At 57.2% G+C, this 19,590-nt stretch overlaps 2 protein-coding genes across 8 annotated transcripts in view; both read left to right on the forward strand.

Moving 5' to 3' along the window:
• The window catches only part of NKTR (natural killer cell triggering receptor), a 49,922-nt gene extending 45,991 nt beyond the window's left edge, over positions 1 to 3,931 (forward strand). For all 6 annotated transcript variants that reach the window (XM_081246391.1, XM_081246392.1, XM_081246394.1 and 3 more), the window contains one exon: positions 1,059 to 3,931. In XM_081246391.1, the coding sequence (XP_081102517.1) occupies positions 1,059 to 1,146 (88 nt within the window). In that variant the 3' untranslated portion in view covers positions 1,147 to 3,931. The remainder of the gene's footprint in view (positions 1 to 1,058) is intronic.
• Positions 3,932 to 8,286: 4,355 nt separating this feature from the next.
• On the forward strand, positions 8,287 to 19,175 carry ZBTB47 (zinc finger and BTB domain containing 47). 2 transcript variants are annotated; one of them, XM_081246400.1, is made up of 6 exons: positions 8,287 to 8,444; positions 12,806 to 14,359; positions 15,993 to 16,140; positions 17,475 to 17,590; positions 18,234 to 18,378; positions 18,638 to 19,175. In XM_081246400.1, exons 2-6 carry the CDS (start codon positions 12,887 to 12,889, stop codon positions 18,973 to 18,975), a joined length of 2,220 nt encoding a protein of 739 aa, XP_081102526.1. In that variant the 5' UTR covers positions 8,287 to 8,444; positions 12,806 to 12,886; the 3' UTR covers positions 18,976 to 19,175. The 2 variants fall into 2 exon arrangements, with proteins under 2 accessions (XP_081102526.1, XP_081102525.1); XM_081246399.1 differs by lacking the exon at positions 8,287 to 8,444 and adding an exon at positions 9,122 to 9,266.
• Positions 19,176 to 19,590: the final 415 nt, after the last annotated feature.

Genomic DNA, 19,590 nt, shown 5'->3' on the forward strand with positions numbered 1-19,590 from the left:
ATGTTTTATGTAACATATGGCTCATACTGCAGAAGTCTTTGTGGGTTGCTTTTTGTAATGTCCCTTTCCTGGTGGCTTCTGGTCTTACCTTTCCCCGTACCTTACAACTACAGTCAGTCGTGCTTGTAGGATATCAGTGTGATCTGGACACTCCCTTGTTTGAAACTCTTCAAGGATGCCCCACTGCCTTCAGGGGCCGTTCCATGCTCCTCAGCATTGCATGGAGGCCCCTCCACCTACCAACTCCAGCTTGGGCTTTTCTATCTTCCCTGCACTAACATTCTGGAACCTTTTTGTTTTTCTGCCTAGAGATTCACACGCCCAATTCACCATCTCCCCTTCTGCCTCTTGAAATAGCCAATTCTCACCTACTCTGCAGGTCTCCACTGCAGCCCACTCACTGCCCCAGGGAAGCCCTTCCTGACTGCTCACTCTGAGATATGTTGCCCTCCCACCGCATGTGCTTTATTTATCTTGCCCTCTATTCTATACTATCCTTGAGCCCCAGGAAACTCTACATAGTCTACTCTGTGTGTGCCCTTTGCATCTAGCAAAGTGACTGGCTCTCTGAATATTTTTTGAAATAACTGAATGGTGACCATAACCAAGTCTTCTTGACTCACTATCCCAGTGGTCCTGTCCCTGCCCACCTCACCCTCACCCCTCACTGGGCTCCCATTTTGATTTGATTTTGATTTCCTTGTCTTTTAATGAAACTCTCTTTGTGGGCCTTTTTTCCCTTACTTCCTCAGTCTAATTAAATATTGATGTTCATTTTGGGTAACATGGAAAATTATTCTCACATATATGAGTGGACTTCAAGTAATTCCCCAAGAAGTTTCTTTATTTTATCTTAACCTTGATATTACCACCATCTGTCATTGACACCTTTGAAAAGTCTGCAGTATTGCCACAGTCAGTACCCCACTCGCCAACCCACTGTGCTGTGCCTCTTCAAGCCACTTGCTTTCAGGCCACTCATATCAAAAAAGAAGCTATAAGAGGAATTCAAAGGGTTGACAATTAAAAGGTATTTCTGTTTTTGTTTTGTTATACAGGAGTTGTAGATCTTATGGCTCTGACAGTGAAAGTGACCGAAGTTACTCTCATCACCGGAGTCCCAGTGAAAGCAGCAGATATAGTTGAAAGTGTCCCCTTTTTTTGATACAGATTGTATCTTATTTGTAAATATCTGGTAACTTAAAAGTTTAAGAAACTTTATGGCAATCTGTTGTTCTGTTTCAATATTAGAGGTGAAGTTGAAAAATAGACACTTACTAATTGTTATTTGTTCATTTACATGTGTGTAGAATTTAAAATACAGATATGTCTCCTAAAAATATTTGTATGCCACATTTTACAGTAGCCAACTATGGAAATGAATTTCATTTTCTTGAATCAAGAAATCATGAAATTTAAATATACTTTGCAATATTATTTTAGCTAGATTATTTCTCTCCATCTCATGTATTTCTTAGAATACAGATTCTTTTTGCCCGTTTTTAAGGTTTTAGCATATATGCTGCCAAGCATAGAACTGTGAAGGAGAACTGTGAAAGGTGACCAAATACTTATGTACCAGTTACACAGAATCTTATACATGTGTGCTCTTAAAAACAAACTGCCCAGCATTGATACTAATGGTAGCCAGGAGTATAAGGCAGTGGCTCTGGGGTTCTTAATTCATTCCTTACTTCTTTGTTGTCTCAGAGGATCAGGAAAGTAGTCACCATACAGGCCCACTGTATTATTTCAGGCTGGCGGGTGAGGTTAAGAAGAGTAAATCAGCCTTAACTATAAATACCTGCACTGTCTCTAAAGCCCTAATGTTTTATGTGCTTTCTAATAAATACTATCAGAAGTTCGGTTTGTAAAAAAAAAACAATTCTATTCCAGTTCATGCTTTGGTGCTTGGTACCTTTTGGTGCATTATTCTTATATACTATACATTAGAATTCCGTCAGAGAGAGAAATGAATTTTTTAAAATTAATTGGCACCAAACATGGGTCCTTCTAAGCTCTATTCACTTTAAATATTTGGAGGGCCTCTCTCAAGCACAGGTGTGGGCTGGAGGCCATGGAGCAAGCAGGATTGGCATGGGGTTGTGTGGCCACTGGGGTCTGCTGCACAGAACTGATGCGTGTGCCCCTGGAGGAGTTGATTGGAGAGTGGACTTCAAAAGTAACACCAAGATCTCCCTGCCACCATCCTGGGCACATTTTGCAGGGCTTTACTTTTAAGTCTTTCAAGTAAGAGGCAGATGCAAGAGCAGTTGAACTGTTCTCAGCACCCGCCAGCATGTTTCCCTGTTTCAGTGGCCTGCACTGACTCAGTGAAGCCTTGTGTGAGATGGTAAACCTACAACAACAGACAGGGAATCGGGGTGTGCAGTACTGCATAGATTACACACTTTCACAGTCTTGGGTGGTTCCTTCAAAAATGATTTGACCTGTAAAAACTGGTGAGATTTTTTTTAACATTTAGTTCGAGTTTTTTCCCCAAGTGTACTTAATCACCTTAGTGCCAGTTTAATCCAGTTATGCAGAAGAAATTCATATTGGATGATTGACGCAGAACTCTGTGCCATCCTACCCCAGGGCTTGCCTGGTGTACTTGGGAAGTGGGAAAGAGCCCTCAGTTGGAGGGATCTGACCACCCCTGATGGATGGAGGGGTGACCTGGGATATATTAAAACTATCACCCATAAAAGGTTCATAAACAGGGTTAAGTGGCCAGTTGTTTGCCAAGTTGATAGATGAGAATACATTAGAAAATAGGACCTAAGTCAAACAAACATACTTGATAGTGAATACAGAACAACGTGCGATCACATGAAGGGTTTTCAAAAGTTGCCTGCAGAGGAGAATATTGCTTTAATAATATGCAGTGGAAAGAAACTGCATTTAGAACCCAAACAAAAACTGCCAAATCTAATTACGTTTAAAAGAGTTACCTTTGGGCAGTGTATTAGTTTTCTATTGCTGTGTAACAAACGACCCCAAACTTTGCAGCTTTAAAGCAGCACTCATTTCTTAGCTTACAGTTCTGTAGCTCATGAGTCCAGCACAGTATGGCTGGATTCTCTGCTCAGGGTCTCACAAGGCTGAAATCAAGGGTCAGCAGGGCAGCATTCCTTTATGGAGGCTCTGGGGAAGAATCTGCTTCCAAGTTCATTCAGATTGTTAGCAGTATTCACTTCCTTGCTGGCTGTCAGCCGGGGTCCTCTTTCTCGGCTCCTTAAGGCTGCTTGCATTCCTTCTTGTGTGCTTCCCTCCATCTTCAAACCAGCAATGGCCCATCGAGGCCTTCTTCTCATGCTTCAGGTCTCTCTGCCTTCCTCCTCTGTTTTAAGGTTCGTGTGATTAGATCAAGCCCACTGAGATAGTCTCCCTATATTAAGGTCAGCTGTGCCACAGAACATAATCACAGAAGTGGTATCGCATTTACAGGTTCCTGGGATTGGGGCATGAAATAGGGGGAGGGGCATTTTAGAATTCTGCCTCCCACAGGCAATAACTTCGCCTGTTGTGCTGTGGGTAGAATTTTACCCTGAAAAGGTGGGCCCTAGAAGCCTCGTTTGTTTTCTCCATGGAAAAGAACAGCCCTCAGCTGCAGCATTCAACTTGTGTGTTTACTGAATGGACTACAGAAATAGCTTTTCTTCATAAAGGGGATTGTTCTGTATTTTAAGTTATTTTTTAATAAAATTGAATTATGTGTATTGTGCTTCTTAATAGACAAGGCATTATTGGACTGGTTTTGTAATGTCCTGTTTACTGCAAATGAAATATGATATAGCTGGTATTGTTCAAAAACTGTAGAAAATACTTTTGTACATATTGGTAATGTCTGATTTGTATACACTTCATTAAATTTCCCTAAAACTGGAAAGGGGGGCCTTGTAGAAATTAAAATATATACTTAGTCTAAGTTTGAGTCTGTGCATGTTTCATCCTTCTTTATTCATCCAGACTTCAAATAGTCTTTCTGAAATGGAAAAGGAGACATTGAGTCTCCTTGCTGACCCAGCCAGTGAAGAGACCTCATCTCATCTGTCTGTGGCTTGTTTTCGTCTTCTGGCCGAGTATTAGTGGTAGGGCACGAGGTGGAGCTAGAGAGAACTTCCAGCAGAAATGTTCACCTACGCAGAGAACCATTGATGGTGCTTGGTCTTCCTTCCCCTGCCAACTCCACGTTTCTTCCAGGCTCTGTTGTCATCCAGCTGAGGTGACCTGCATATAACAGATGCCTTTGCTGAGGAGGGAATACGTGCCCCCCGCATCTGTGAGATGCTGCCTAGGGACAGCATGTTTACCTGCTACGCCACCTGCAGCCTCCACCTTCCCTCCCTAACAGTGGTTCACCAGGCAGGCACATAGCACTGTCTCCTGGAGAAAACATTCATGGTGATACTTTTAGCATCCACATGAGAATTTGCAGGACAAGTACAATTAACTTTATTCTCCTCAGAACTCAAAGGGATTTGTACTTTCTTAGTGAATACAACATAACCTCACACAGTAAGATTGGCAGAGGTTCAGTTTTCAAAGTTAACAGTAAACCCCCAAGTCAGGCAGTTCCTGAAAACAGGCAAATCTGCATGTGTTGCCTTAAAATTTAAATAAAATTGTAGTCTGTTTGCTGTAGGGAAATCCCCACGTGAGGTTCCTTTAGGGTCTTTATTTTTTAGAGAACACAAGGATCTTTAATCAAATTCTGATAGTGATCATATTAATCAGCTGGGCAATATGGGAGGAAATGTGTCAAAGACTGGTTTTTTCTATTCTGAATTAGCTGGCAAGAGAATTCAAGGGAAATGCCCCTCTCACGAGTGACCATGAGCACTGACTGGCTAGGCATCACGGTTTGGAAGCGAAAGGAGGCTCCAGCGGTACAGAGTGAGTGACACAAACTGTGTGGCCAGGTGAGGGCCTGGAAGCCACGGCTCACGTGGGAAGAGCCTGGCCTCAGACGGCTGGTCTTTGGGAGAGGGAATCCACTCTGCCACCGCCCAGAGCGAGAGGTGAATCCCATGAGGCACTGGTGATAGAATGAACTGGGCAGAGTGCCAAGAGGACTCCTGCTCAGCAGGGAGAAGTTCTCTGATGCTGTAAAGGTCAGGGAGAAGAGCTGGCACCCTGGAAGAAGACTGCATCTCTTGCAGACAGACCCTAGGCGGCTCCAGTCAGCACCTGATGAGCGTGAGGCAAGGAAATCCCACCTGGGCAACACACACAAAGGACCAAGAGGCTCTCGTGGATGGTTTTCTTTAAAGATTTCAGGAGAAGGTAGAGGCAGTGCTCCCCGTGAATCAGAAGGCCTCCAGTGGGGCTACACGAAGCTTGGGCCAAGCACTTCTGCCTCTTGGAGACCCCAGACCCACTGTTTACCACCTACAGCTATCGAACTCCAGCTCCAGAGACTGAGCCGAGTTTCATGGTCGGCAGGACCCAGACTAGCCTGGGGAGGGTTGCGTCTCTTCCGCCAGGCTAGAGTCCTGAGGACATCGGGGTAGAAAATGTGACCCAAGCTCTCAGGACAGACACCTGTGTTCTGCATCTGGAGGCCTGACCCTCCTCTGCAACATGAGGCTAATGGTCCTTAGACTGCCAGTCTCTCAGCTCATAAACCCCGAAAGAGGGTGCAACCAGACATGGGAACCGGGGTGCTCGTCCCTTCCTGGGCTGGTCTGGAGATGAATCAGCCTCCCAGAGAGCCCATGGGATAGGGCTCTGGGCTGGAACTTCCCAGTCTCAGGTCACCCAGGGTCTCCTGCAACTAAAACCTCTACCACCAGGCCAGATTCCCAGAGAAAGACCAAGAAGGATCCCAGTGGCCCAATCTGATTTTATTTTGAAGAAATAAAAGAACTCTATGAGCAACTATTCTATGGCACAGTCCTTAAGGGTTTGGGGCCTGAGTCAGACTGCCTGGGTTCAAGTTCCACTCTGACACTTCTAGGTGGATAGCTAGGTAAATTGCTTGACCTTTATCATACAACTCCTTGTACTAAGGACTCCTCTATCTTAGGAGTGGTGAGTATTAAATGCTTGGAACTAAACACACATTGTTCAGGGACACTAGCCCCTGGGCTTGCCTCCAAGAGCAGAGTGCTTGTCCCACAGGTTTCACAGGGAGGGCCAGGCTCAATCACTAGTGAGAGGCCCAGGGCCCCTTGAACCAGCAGGGTGGGAGAGGATCCTGGTAGATGCTAGGGAGGCCCTGAATGCCTAGGCCATGACGTTTACGCTCTGGGAGGGAACTGGGCAACCTGCTGGTTTGAATTAGGCCCCCACCCCGCTACAGCTGTAGCCTATTAGTGCTGAGCTCAGGACAGGAGCAATCCGGCCCCCCTCCAACCCCACGCCCAGAGACCCGTGCTCCCCGACCCGGCAGAGCCCTGGGTCAGCACCTAGTAGGAAGGTGGAACTTCCCTGCCACCCCACCAACCCCATGCTGCGGTGTCCCTTTCTGTTTTCTGGCCCTGCCCACTCTGCGCTCCCTCCCCCATTACAGTTACCCAGCTCCATGCCCCGCCTAGGGAGACTGAGCCCTGCTCTGCGCACACGCACACGTGCTGCCCCCCAGCATGGTTTGAATCTCTTCCTCCTCTCCGACATGGGAGAGAAGTTTGGTCTAGAAGCTTAGGGAAGTTGTGAGAAAACCCATGAGCTGGCCTCTAGAGGCAGGGGTGTGGCTCTGCTGACCTTGCCAGCACGCAGTCCCAAGTGTCTGAGGATCATCCAGCCCTGCCCTTGTCTCCACAGACTCCTTGGCTTGCCCCTGTGGCATGTGATTCTGGCCTGGGATCCCCCTGCCCGATAACTGGTCCCACCCTACACCCTCCAGAAAGCCTGCCTTGACCAACCCTGAGGGGAAGATCCTGTAGCATGATTCTTTCAAAGGCCAAGAGAACAATTCTGCCTATCTCCATTCGGCCACTCCCACCAGATGAGAATCTGGATTCTGCTACATCAAATCACCTCTAGTTCCCTGCAGATGTTTAACTATATCCTCCCTTCCGGCCTGTGCAGGTGCTATTCTCTCTGCCTGGAGTACCCTTCCTCTCCTTTTGCCCTAGTGTTACTCAGCTTTCAGTCCTTGGTCACGCTGGCCACACCCCCTGCCAAACCTTGGCTGGGAAGTGGGCCCAGGAGTGTCCTATGCAGGCCTCTCTGCCAGGCTCCTCCCACCCTGGGGGGAGACTGCTCCAGCCTCTCTTTTCTTGGCTTCTGACGCTGGTGTCTTGCTGTGTGATCTGTCCTGCTGTACCTTCACTGTCCTTATCCCACCAGTGGGTACACAGTTCCTCTCTTACCACCTCCCAGGCCCGTGCGAGGATCCACTGAGTCAGAAGAGGAAGTGGGTTGGGATGGAGGAAGAAGTGGAAGGCAGCCCTGAGGCGATGGGCTGCTCAGGCATGCAGGCTGCTCTGGCCCGGCCTCAGCTTGAGGTCTTTGGGAGCTGAGCCAGCTGTCTCTGCACCCACCACTGCCACAGACGTGCGGGATGTCTGCAGTGGCCTTCTCTGGGGCATGTCCCCATCTGTGCCCCTTCCTCTCTTCCCATCTCTTTTTCCACCAGGGTCTCTCCTCACCCTCCATCTGGCTATGTGTTTTCCTCCTCTTTCTCTCGGCGCTCTTTGGTCACCCCCATCTTGGCCCGTGAGATGTTTTCTCCCTGGCCCTGGGATGGCCCTGTCGTAAGGGCCTACCCATCCTGGCCTCAGGGGAGGCCCTTGCAGTTTCACGGGACAGACATCAGACTACAGGATGGCGCCTGCCGGGGATCTCGGCCTCTGCTCCATTTCCTTCCCTGGCACCCAGAACCAAGTCACTCTGAACAGGCCCCAGAGTTCCCGCCCACTCATGAGTAAGGTGGCATACTCAGGGGACACTGCTACAGCCAGGCATGGGTGGGTGTGTAAGCACAACTGCACATGTGAGCGGAGGGGTAGGGGGATACTCTGTGGTACTGCAGGATGGGGTCAATGTGAGAGTGACCAAAGATGGGGCAGCCATCAGCTTGGAGTTGGGGGTACAGAAAGGCATCTGAATGATGACATGGGCCGTACAAGAGGCCCCCTCGCCACAATGGCGGCCCAGCCACCACCTAGACCCTGCCAGGCCCAGCACCCTGTGGTCCCCACCCTGCTGCCTGCTCAGCCTGGCAGTGTTCCTTTGCAGCCTCCTGCCAGCACAGCCAGCCCCCAGCCCCCACTGGTGTCCATGCCAGAGCAGCATTCCGCAGGCCTGGCTGCATCTCCCCAGCAGAGACGGAGCAAGGCGGCCTCTCAGCAGCCATCAGGCCACACGGCTGGGGGACACAGTGGGACCTAGGCCTCTGGGCCTGTCACATTAAAGGATTTCATCAGTGCAGCTGCGGTACGGGTTCTCGCATCTCCTGCCCTGGGCGGCCCTGGGCAGCCAGAGGCAGCCACCAGGTAGGGGTCGTAGGGGTCGACCAGAACCAAGTCCTGGAGGCACAGACCAAAACAAACCCTGAGCTGTCCTGGGGTGGGGCCGGGGGCGGCCAGGCTAGTTGTCGATCCTAGACTCACCCTAAGGTCTGAGCAGCCCAGGCCAGAGGGTGGGGATGGTGACGCGGCTAGGATACGGGGGCTCGGTCCCTCAGTGTGAGGTCGCTCAGGGGAGCAGGTGTAAGCCTTTCCTGCAGCTGATTGTGGGGGGCGGAGGGGGACGGGGGGGCGGGAGAGCTCAGCTTCCCGATTTCAGGGCCGCCTCCTACTCCGACCCCGCCTCTGTGGCGCAGCTGGAGGACACCGAGGTTAGACTCCGGGACGAACTTCCCGGAGGAAAGGGGGCCCGGCGCGGGAGAGTGAGGCCGGGGTCCGTCCGCTAGGATAGGAGCGGCGGGTCCTGGCCAGGGGCCCCGGCGGCCCGAGGAGGGGCGGGCTGCACCGGGACGGCGAGCACCACGCGTGTCCGCGACCCCCGCCGGCGCGCAGGGCGGCCTGGCCCTTTAAGCGTCCAGACGGCGGCCCCAGCTGACGCGCGGGCTCCAATCGGCGCCCCGCGCCCCCCGCCCGCCGCGCCGGAGGCTCTGGGGCCGCAGCTGCTCGGCGGCTGGACTCGCCGCGGCCCTGCGCCTCCGCCCGCCCGGCCGCGCCCCCGGGGGCCATGGTCGCGGGGCCCTGCGCTGGGGCGGCCCCCAGCGCGGCGCTTCATGGAGCGGCCCCGGCCCGGCCGCCGGGGGCAGCGCGATCCCGCGGGGCCCTGTGAGCCCCCAGCGCCACGGCACCATGGTACGCAAGGCCCTGCCTGTCCCCCCGCTTATCCGCCCACCTGCGCGCTCTGCCCTCTGGAGCGCACGGCCGGCCGGCTCGGGGTGGAGGGATGTGAGGGATCTTACCCCTCTCCGGGTCTCCCCGACCCCTTCTCTGGGTCCTTGCGGGTTGGGAATGCGGCGCTCTGACGCGGCCTACGGCGGGGAAGGGGTTAAATTCCTGGGGTTGGGGCCCGGGCGCGAGAGGCTGAGGTCCTGCTAGGCACTGGCGGAGGGGGGCGCTTCTCTGGGCCCGGACGGCACCGCCCTCGGACTGGGTGATGGGGGGAGGGAGGAGGTCGGATTCCCGCCTGGGCCTTGGGCCACGTGGGCGCTGGAGACGCCCTGCCTGGGGATTCGGGGCTCCTGGGCCGAGTGGAATGTGGGGGACGCCTGCAGCTTCGGTCCAAACTCCTGTGTGACCTTGGGCCGGTCTCCCGCCCTCTCTGGGCCTGTTTCTCGGGAAGGACGGATGGCCTGAGTTGAGAGGAGGCTGGCATAGACACCTCCTCCCTAAAAGGAGGAGGCTGGAAGTCATGAGCCTGTGCCCCCTTGCTCAGTCTGGGCCCACCCACTGCTGCCCAGCGATGGAAGGATTGACATGGGAGTAAGGTGTGCAGATAGACGCCCAGGTTTCATCCTAGGGCCTCCAGGGAGACGCCAGGGCAGGGTAGGAAGCTGGTGGTTTCTTGACAGGGAGGCAGGGGACCCCTTAGGAGTAGAAGGCTCTGACCATGGTAAGGCAGCCTCGGCAGGTGTCCCTGGCACCTGGCCTCCCCCCAGCCTGGCTTGGGGGGAGGGTTGAGGGCATGAAACGCCCTGGCAACGGAAGTGCCTGACCACTCCCCTGGTCTTGTATCTTAGCTGGGCTGGCCTGGACTTGGGGGTGGCTTGGGGGTGGGGTGTGTGGCTGCAGCTGGCACAACCAGATGGGGAGGGGCATCTGCAGCTTCAGGGAACGAGCACATCTGGCCGGAGAGGCAGACACAGCTGGTGGCCCTGTGTGGGAGGTACCAGACTAGGGGGTAGCCGCGCCCTGCTGAGGGGCTGCCAGTTATGGACTTAGGCAGCATCTACGTGCCTGGTCAAGGAAGTCCAGTCAGGCTGCCTGGTTGTAAGGTTCTTGGGCCCCTCAAGGGCCAAGGATGGTGCTGGCTTGGCTGGGAGTATTGCCTTGGAAATGGAGTCTTTGGGGCAGCACTACCCCCTAGACTAGCCCTTCTTCCCCTGCTGAGGCCAGAGGGGTCCTCACTGGATCCTGGGACCAGATCTGCACAAGGGAAGTGTCGGGCATTGCCCTTGCCCCATGGCAGGCAGGCACTGGAGGGCATTCTGTGAAGGGGGAGCAGTGGACCAGAACCCTGTGCCCTAGGGTGGGTACCCCACAACAGGTCCGACATTGCCAAGTCCTTATCCAAGCCACTTCCCCACCACTGCCTGGCCCCTGGAGGCCCTGAGGAACCCCTGATACAGCCAAGTCGCACCCTGACCCCTCACTGACTCGCAGGTAGCAGCAGCTCTGGGAAGGAGGGTGCAGGTCGCCAGAGGTGGTGATGGGGTCTGGGGAAACACAGCTGGTCCCCTGGGTGGGAGGGTCCCCACATGCCTCATCCTGCTTTTTAAGTCATTAAAGGCCAAGAAATAGTTCCACGTGGAATAGTGTCTAGTCCAGCACAGATTGGGTGGCCTTAGCAGAACTAAGAGTCTAGGGGCTCTGCTCCTGCTTGCGGTGGGACCCTCCCATTCTGAGCCTCAGTTTCCCCATCTATGTAATAGGGGTTGGTCCCAGAAGATGAATCGGAATGAGTCAGTGGATAGAGATGGGAGGAGGTTGGCATCTTATCCCCATTAGATTGGTCAGGCCTGGACGGGCCAGCAGCCCTGAGACAGACGAGCAAATGGGTGGCTTCTTGGCTGGGGGGAAGGAGGTGTCAGGGGAGAACTTAAGAGGGATGGTGGTGAGAGAGAGAGACAGAGAGAGGGCATGGGTGCTGTCCTGGGCTGCTGGATGGGAAGGGTGAAACCCAGGGCAGATCTGTCAGCAGGTTGCCCCTGGAGGCTCCCTGAGGCTCATCCCAAGGCCCAGGGCAGATCCTCTCATTCAGGTGACCGGAAGGACTGGCATGAAGGGGAGGGGTGGGCTGTGGATGCACAGGACTGGGGTTTCATCACAAGGCTTCCAGAGAGGTGCACGGCATCAGGGAGCTGATGTCTTTGCAGTGCAGCAAGGTACCCTCAAATGTAGGAGGCTCTGACTTAGCTGCACAGGGCCTGAGGAGGGCCAGAACCTGGAACCTGCAGGGCTGGTCCAGCCAGGCAGGTAGTCGACAGATGTTAATTGAACATCTGCTGTGCGCTGGACCCATGCAAGGGACTGGGCAGCCTGCCTGTCTGTCTGTGCTGCCCACCTTTTGGGGAAGCCGCTGTGGTGCGACCAGGAATAATTACTTTGGGCAATTCACAGGTACCGGATGTGGCCCAAGGGTTTAGGAATCTGACCCACCAGATCCAAGGGCCTCCCTCAGGCTCCAGAAGCCCCCAGTGGTGTGACCTCCAAGATGAGGCCATCTCGGAACCTCTGGGCCTGGACCACACCTGACCTGGGGTCTGGGGGCGTAGAGGGAAAAGGGTTTGGGGACAAGCCTTAGGGGCCTCCTGCCTCAAGCATGGTGGACAGGTAACACAGCTGTGTCCTTTGCCTCCACAGAACCTTTCTGTGGCGGGGAGCTGCTGCTACCAGGCCTGAGGCCACAGGCAGCAGCCTGGCCCAAGCTCTGACTGAGGAAGGAGGGGACGGCTGGACTTCACCAGCCTCCTCCAACAGGGCAGCGGGACCATGGGCTTGGATTTCTTCACAAAAGTTTCTGCCTCTGCAAGGCCTCAGGCCTAGACCTTGAGGGCCGCTGTGGGTGAGCTGAGGGGTTCCCTCAGGTGCTGCCCCAGGGGTGCAGTGGCCAGAGGCAGAGCGGTGAGCCAGTGAGCCTGACCTGTTCTTGAGCTGTCCGGGCTTAGGCAGGCTTGGCTTTATTTGTATGCGAGTGAGTGTGGAAGAGAGGATCCATGGGGCCCAGAAATGCTGAAGGGATGCCTCTGGGGATGCTTTTGGGGAGACAACCCAGTCCTGGTTTGCTGGGATCAGCCCTGGTTTTAGCATCAAAAGTCCCACATCCCAGGAAACCCCTAGGTTCCTGGCCCACCTGGACGGTTGGTCACCCTTGAACCTTTTCCTTCCCCTTTCTTCCTCTTCCCCTCCCCTTCCCGGGACGACTTCTCCCATTTCACAGTGGAAGAGCTGGAGGCCAGGAAAAGTTAACCACTGACCCAGGGGCTGACATGCGGCCTCAGAAGGTCACAACCAGAGTTTGAGCTCTGAGGAAAAGCAAACTTGTGCTTGAATCCTGGTTCCCCCTCGTCCTTGCTTGGGCTTCGGCACCTTCCCTGTAACACGGAACCAGGAGTGATGGGTGGGTGGCCACCTCCCAGATGGCCTTGACCTGACCTGTGCCCTCTGCCCCACAGTTGCTGGTTGAGAAGACGACGGACTCACCGGCGGCCGAGTTCTCGCTGGTGGAGGACGTGGCGCTGCACTTCGCCTGCTTGATGGGCCGCCTGAACGAGCAGCGCCTCTTCCAGCCTGACCTGTGCGACGTGGACCTGGTGCTGGTGCCCCAGCGTAGCGTCTTCCCGGCCCACAAGGGCGTGCTGGCCGCCTACAGCCAGTTCTTCCACTCACTCTTCACCCAAAACAAGCAGCTGCAGCGCGTGGAGCTGTCCTTGGAGGCGCTGGCGCCCGGCGGCCTGCAGCAGATCCTCAACTTCATCTACACGTCCAAGCTGCTGGTCAACGCAGCCAACGTCCACGAGGTGCTCAGCGCCGCCTCACTGCTGCAGATGGCAGACATCGCCGCGTCCTGCCAGGAGCTGCTGGACGCCCGCTCCCTCGGCCCCCCGGGCCCCGGCGCCGTGACCCTTGCCCAGCCGGCTGCCAGCTGCACCCCGGCCGCACCACCCTACTACTGTGATATCAAGCAGGAGGCCGACGCCCCGGGCCTGCCCAAGATCTACGCCCGTGAGGGCCCTGACCCCTACTCGGTGCGCGTTGAGGACGGGGCTGGGGCCACAGGTGGCACGGTGCCTGCCACCATTGGGCCGGCTCAGCCCTTCTTCAAGGAGGAGAAGGAGGGTGGCGTCGAGGAGGCCGGCCGGCCCCCGGCGAGCTTGTGCAAGCTGGAGGGGGGGGAGGAGCTGGAGGAGGAGCTTGGGGGTTCTGGCACCTACAGTCACCGGGAGCAGTCCCAGATCATTGTGGAGGTGAACCTCAACAACCAGACGCTGCACGTGTCCACAGGGCCCGAGGGGAAGCCGGGCGCCGCCACAGGCCCGGCCACCATGGTGCTGGGCGGGGAGGACGGGCTGCAGAGACACTCGGAGGATGAGGAGGCCGAGGAGGAGGAGGAGGAGGAGGAAGAGGAGGAGGAGGAAGAGGAGGGCGGTGGCAGTGGAGGGGGGGAGGAGGAGGAGGAGGAGGAGGGCGGCAGTCAGGGGGAGGAGGACGAGGAGGAGGAGGAGGACGGGCACAGCGAGCAGGAGGAGGAGGGGGAGGGGCACAGCGAGCAGGGTCAGGAGAGCTCGGAGGAGGAGGAGGACGGGGAGGAGGGGGAGGAGGACGGGGAAGCGGGAGGCAGGCAGGGGCCGGGGTGTCGCGGCAGCGGGGCAGACGCCCCTCCCCACAGTCGCATGGCAACGCGGTCCGCCGGGCGCCGGGGCCTCCCAGAGCCTGAGGAGGCTGGGCGGCAGGGTGGGAAGCGGCCAAAGCCACCTGCAGGAGGGTCTCCTGCCCCAGCCCGAGGGCCACAGACCGCTGACGGTCTGGGGGCCAAGGTGAAGCTGGAGGAGAAGCAGCACCATCCGTGCCAGAAGTGCCCGCGTGTTTTCAACAACCGCTGGTACCTGGAGAAGCACATGAACGTGACCCACAGCCGCATGCAGATCTGCGACCAGTGCGGCAAGCGCTTCCTGCTAGAGAGTGAGCTGCTGCTACACCGGCAGACAGACTGCGAGCGCAACATCCAGGTGGGCCTCGGGGTGGGTTCACGGGGCCCACAGGGGCAGCCATCCAGGCTGGGCCAGACTGGAACTGGGCCCCGGGCACCCAGTGTCCTGCTGCCTGCATTGCCCACACAGTCTGCAGAGACCAGGCTTGGCCCCCTGGACAGTGGGACCAGGCCAGGCCCAAGGGTGAGCCCAGGGTGGTGAGAGCTCAAGGGATAACGTCAGGGAGAGCTTCCTGGAGGAGGTGGATAGAGCTGGGCCTCAGCACGTGCAGAGACGTGCAGATAAGGGTAGAACAAACAGTACCCTTGGCAAGAGGGGCAGAGGGGAGCCCGGACTCGGGAGGATGAGAGTTGTCTGAGCACGTGAGGCTGGGGGACAGCCAACTCTGAGGAGGGATGAGTCAGTGTTTTAGTAAATCTCTGGGCTGCCGCAAGGCCAACAGGGCCACCATGTATAGTTTCTCAGACTGTGCCCTGCGCAAAAGCACAGATGAGGGGAGGAGGGGTTTGCCCAGGAGGGGGCGCCATTTCCCACTTCCTGCAAAGGCCGAAAGGAGCAAGGGGCAGCGGAGCAGGAAGAAACCCCTGCATTCAGCTCTTTGGAGGTACCAGCTGGCCTGGGCCTGGGAAAAGGGACTGGATGAGCAGTTTGGGAAGCGCAGGGGCTGCCGGGGGCCAAACAGGGGAGTTGGGCTGGCTGCCAAGCCTTGAGCCAGCCTGAGTCTGGGCCAGCCCGGCCTTTCAGGGTGCAGGCAGCACAGGGCCAGCCAGGCTGGTTTTTGCCTTTTCTGACTGGGAGTGAGGTTGGGGGGGGGGCAGTAGGTAGGCGGGTGCTAATTGCCTGAACTAATTGCTAATTGCAGTGCCCTGTGGAGAAAGTGTTATCTGGGGGTTACCTGGATTCCTGCCCCACCCTCCTGCCCACGCTCCCACTTGCCTGACTGCTGGGCTGCCCTTTGACTCTCCGTGCGCACACACCTGAGCTTCCCTCCTGAAGGGGAAAGACGCTTGTACCTCTTCTGTCCCGGGCACCCTGACCCAGTTTCCGCCCGAGCCCTGGCCTGCTGCAGGGATGGGTAGGACGAGGGCCCAGGAGAAGAGGAGGAGGGGAGTGTGGCCCTCAGGGTTCCCGCCACCGTCTATTGCCTGATAGGCCCTTGTACCTCCTACAGTCCCCAGTCCTTTGGAATCTGTCTCCTTGGGGATCTCCATGGTGTCAGAGCATGGGTCCCAGCAGGGGGAGGCAGCAGAGATAATGGCCCAGCGCTGCCAGGACCCGTTATCTGAGGGACTTCTCCATGAACTGAGTAGCCTCCTCACCCACTGTGGTCCTTCAGCCAGTTATGTGTCTCTTCTTTGTAGAAAGATGCCTTGTTGAAATGAGCACAGAGGAGGGACTTCCTGGAAGAGGTGGCCCCTGACCCTAGTGAGTTCAGGATGAGGGACCCACCCTGGGTGGGTGGGTAGGTGGGTAAGTATTTAGGGAGTTACCACCCCCAACTCTCAGAACATCACATCTGGCTGGTCCTTGGACATCAAGGCCTCTCTCTCCAGCACAGTTCAGGTGGGGAAACTGAGGCCCAGAGAGGGGCAGTGACTAGTCCTAGGTCACATGGTCCTGACCCAGAGCCTAAAGTCTTCTCACCCCACAGTGTGTGACGTGTGGCAAAGCTTTTAAGAAGCTCTGGTCCCTCCACGAGCACAATAAGATTGTGCACGGCTACGCAGAAAAGAAGTTCTCCTGTGAGATTTGTGAGAAGAAGTTCTACACCATGGCTCACGTGCGCAAGCACATGGTCGGTAAGTCCAGGCTGGTGAGGGATGGAGCCTGAGGTCCAAGCAGGCCAGCTGCTGGGTGTTCTGGGAAACACTTCACAATCCAAGGGCAATATGAAGGGGTGAGAAGGCCCCTCGTAGGTGGGAGGTAGGGGATGGGGGGCTGGTTGCAGTGGCAGGTGGTCCTGGACAGGCTCTGGGGCCAGGGCTGCCATGCATAGTTGGGCAGGTTGCACATGGCACAAGGACTCCTGGACAAGATGGCAGGTGGGGACCAGAATCCAGCTAGCACACTGCCAACCAGGCTGTGCATCCTGACATGGGGCTGTGTCCACCAGAGCACCTTTGTCTAAATTACATGAAGTGCCATATGGGCTGACACAGGCCCAGTCTCAGTTTGAGGACAGCTGTGCCTCTGATAGGGCTTCAGGCTTCTCTGAATGCAACCCTCCCCCAGGGGTCATACCTGGACATGGTAAGGAGGCCCCCAAGTGTGTTTTGGGCCACTTCGCTGCCTTGGGCATGGCTCTCCCTCCCCTCTAGGTGGGCTTGGCTGGGAGTCTGGTGTCCAGGTGGCCCTCCCTTCTTTGCCCGCTTGGGGCCTGGAGCTCTAGGGAGGGGTAGCCAAGGAGGGGCAGTGTGCCCTGGCCAGGCCTTACCCCCGTTCTCTACCAGACAGTGCTAGAGGCCTCCAGCATGAACTGACTGGGAGCTGGGACCCCAGGGTCTAGGTATCAGCCAGAAGCATGCTGGGTAACCCAGGATTGGTGGTCCTTCCTGGGCTTGGATTCCCCAGCTCTGAACTCTGAGGGGGGGCCCCTCCGTGTCTCCAGTTGCTTCCTCCCAGATCTTCCTTGGAGTTTGTTCTGGGAGGAGCGCAGGTAACTAACTCCCTCTGGATGGCATAGGACCCAAGGCTGAGGCCTTTACAGGTGCCACCCTCTGTAAAACCCAGCCACCCTGGAGGCCCAAGACCACTCTACCCTCTTTTTATAGAAGAGGGTGCTGAGGCTCGCTGAGGCACACATTGGCCATGCAGGGAGCCGGTGGCTGAGCCAGGATTTGAGCCGAGGCCTGTCCCACTTGAAATCCTTCTATCTTTCCCGGAAGCTTTGGGAGTGAGGCCAGAGGCTAAAGAACCAACAGGGCCTCCATGCCTGTCTGACCAAACAGAGAGACCTAGCCGGGAGGGAATGGGCCTCGCCTGGGAGACAGAGTCTATGGATCAGGCCCCAGGGTAGGTGGTGCCCTGGGAGGCGGGATCTGGGCTGGATCTGGGGGGTGGTCAGGCAGGGATCCCCTGGGAGGAGCCAGATGGGTCCCCCCGAGATGTCATGGCCATGGTGCCTGCCCTGTAGCCCACACCAAGGACATGCCCTTCACCTGCGAGACCTGTGGGAAGTCCTTCAAACGCAGCATGTCTCTCAAGGTGCACTCACTGCAGCACTCCGGGGAGAAGCCGTTCAGATGCGAGGTGAGCTCCCTTCTCCTCCTGCCCCAGGAGCCATCCTGGACGGGGCAGGGATCAGAGGCAGCAGCTGCTTAAAAACCAGGGGTTGGGGTACTGGAGTATAGGATGCAGAAAGAAAGGGGCCCCTCCTTGATGTCTGCCTCCCACTCCATCCTTACCTGGTTGCCCACCTGCACCTCCCCCCACACCCCTGCCACCCCACCCTAACCCAACCCCCAAAGGTTCAGGGTGGGAGGTCTGCATGGGCTGGAACCATGGGGCAGGCTTTCTGGAGAGGTGGAGAAAGGAGCATCTTAGGCAGAGAGGTCAGAGATGGAGCCGCAGGTGGGGATGAGGGGGGGCCTTTGGACCAGGAGGAAGGATGGAGGGCCTTAAGCATGAGGGCTCCCTCCACTCTGCGGCCTCTTCCCACTTCCTGACCCCCATTCCTGCCTGGGCCCTGCATGCCCACGGCCTCTCCACCTGTGCCCGTGCACTGCCCCACCCCAGGAGCACCTCGGCTGGCCTTTGCATCCACACCTCCTTGCCCAGGAGCCCCTCCCCATGTGAGTCCTTCCCACAGCCCTGTGGTCTCGGGCCAGCACTTCCCTCCCTGAAGGCTGTTCCCCGCCGGGTCTCACCCCCTCACCCTCCACCCCGCCCTCAGAACTGCAACGAGCGTTTCCAGTACAAGTACCAGCTGCGGTCACACATGAGCATCCACATCGGCCACAAGCAGTTCATGTGCCAGTGGTGTGGCAAGGACTTCAACATGAAGCAGTACTTTGATGAGCACATGAAGACCCACACAGGTACGGCTGCCCCACGAGGAGGGGGCTCCACACCGGGCCGGGCCCCCTTCTCCGCTCGGAGGCTCAGCGCTGGCCTCCTTGCCTCCCAAGGTCGGGCGAGGCTGGTACAGGCTGGCCCAAGGTGGCAAGGATCCGAGAGTGCCAGAGCTGGGCCGGGATGGTTCCGTGGACGCCCGGAGGCTGGCCCAGGGCGGGGGGTGGGGGCGCGCATAGCGGCCCGCCAGCAACTCCCCACGGCCCATCACCACCCACCCCGCAGGGGAGAAGCCGTACATCTGCGAGATCTGCGGCAAGAGCTTCACCAGCCGGCCCAACATGAAGCGGCACCGGCGCACGCACACCGGCGAGAAGCCCTACCCCTGTGACGTGTGCGGCCAGCGCTTCCGCTTCTCCAACATGCTCAAGGCGCACAAGGAGAAGTGCTTCCGCGTCAGCCACCCCCTGGCCGGCGACAGCGCCCCCGCAGCCCCGGGCCTGCCCCCCGCCCCGCCCCAGGCCCTCCCCGTGCTGCCCGGGCTGCCCCAGACCCTGCCTCCCCCGCCGCCGCTCTTCCCCACCGCTGCCAGCCCCGGCGGGAGGCTGAACACCAACAACTAACTGCCTGCCTGCTGCACGGGCCCAGGACCCTCCACTCGTCCTCGTGGGGCGGGGCGGGGGCTAGCAACACCTCCAGAGTTGGCTGGACACGCTCTGCCCGGGGCCTCTGACCCTGGGGGCTGTGCAGGCTGGCAGCCCCCAGAGCTGGCGGAGGACACCTCACTCCCAAGTGCCCCCTTTCAGCGGCTCCTTGAAGCCTTTACTTTTTGTCTGTTTGTTTGTTTTTTGGAAGTGAAGGAAAACGAAAAGAGAGGAAACTCTTGACAGCATCCCCCTCCAGGTGAGGGGGGCGCTGGAGGAAGCAGGTACGGGTGGGGAGGGACCTGGGGAGCAGGTGTGACTGGTCGCTCCGCTGAGGCCTCAGCCGGAGGTGGGTGGCCAGGCCCAGCCCGGGTCACCTTCAGCTGCTCATCCCCACCCGTCCTGGGCCCCCTCACTCGCCCCTCATCCCGGAGGGTTTGGGGAAAAGTTGGGGTGCCGTCCCCCTTTGGAGGACTTGTGGGCCCACTGTGAGGGCTGCGGATGCTGAGGCAGGAACTTGGGCCCGGACGCCGGGGGTTGTGTGGGGTGGGCTTGCGTGGCGAGGTGCGACGACTGCAGCTGTGCACCGTGGGG

The sequence above is a fragment of the Mesoplodon bidens genome (genome assembly GCF_964165515.1).
Source record: "Mesoplodon bidens genome assembly, chromosome: 10".
NCBI lineage: Eukaryota > Metazoa > Chordata > Mammalia > Artiodactyla > Ziphiidae > Mesoplodon > Mesoplodon bidens.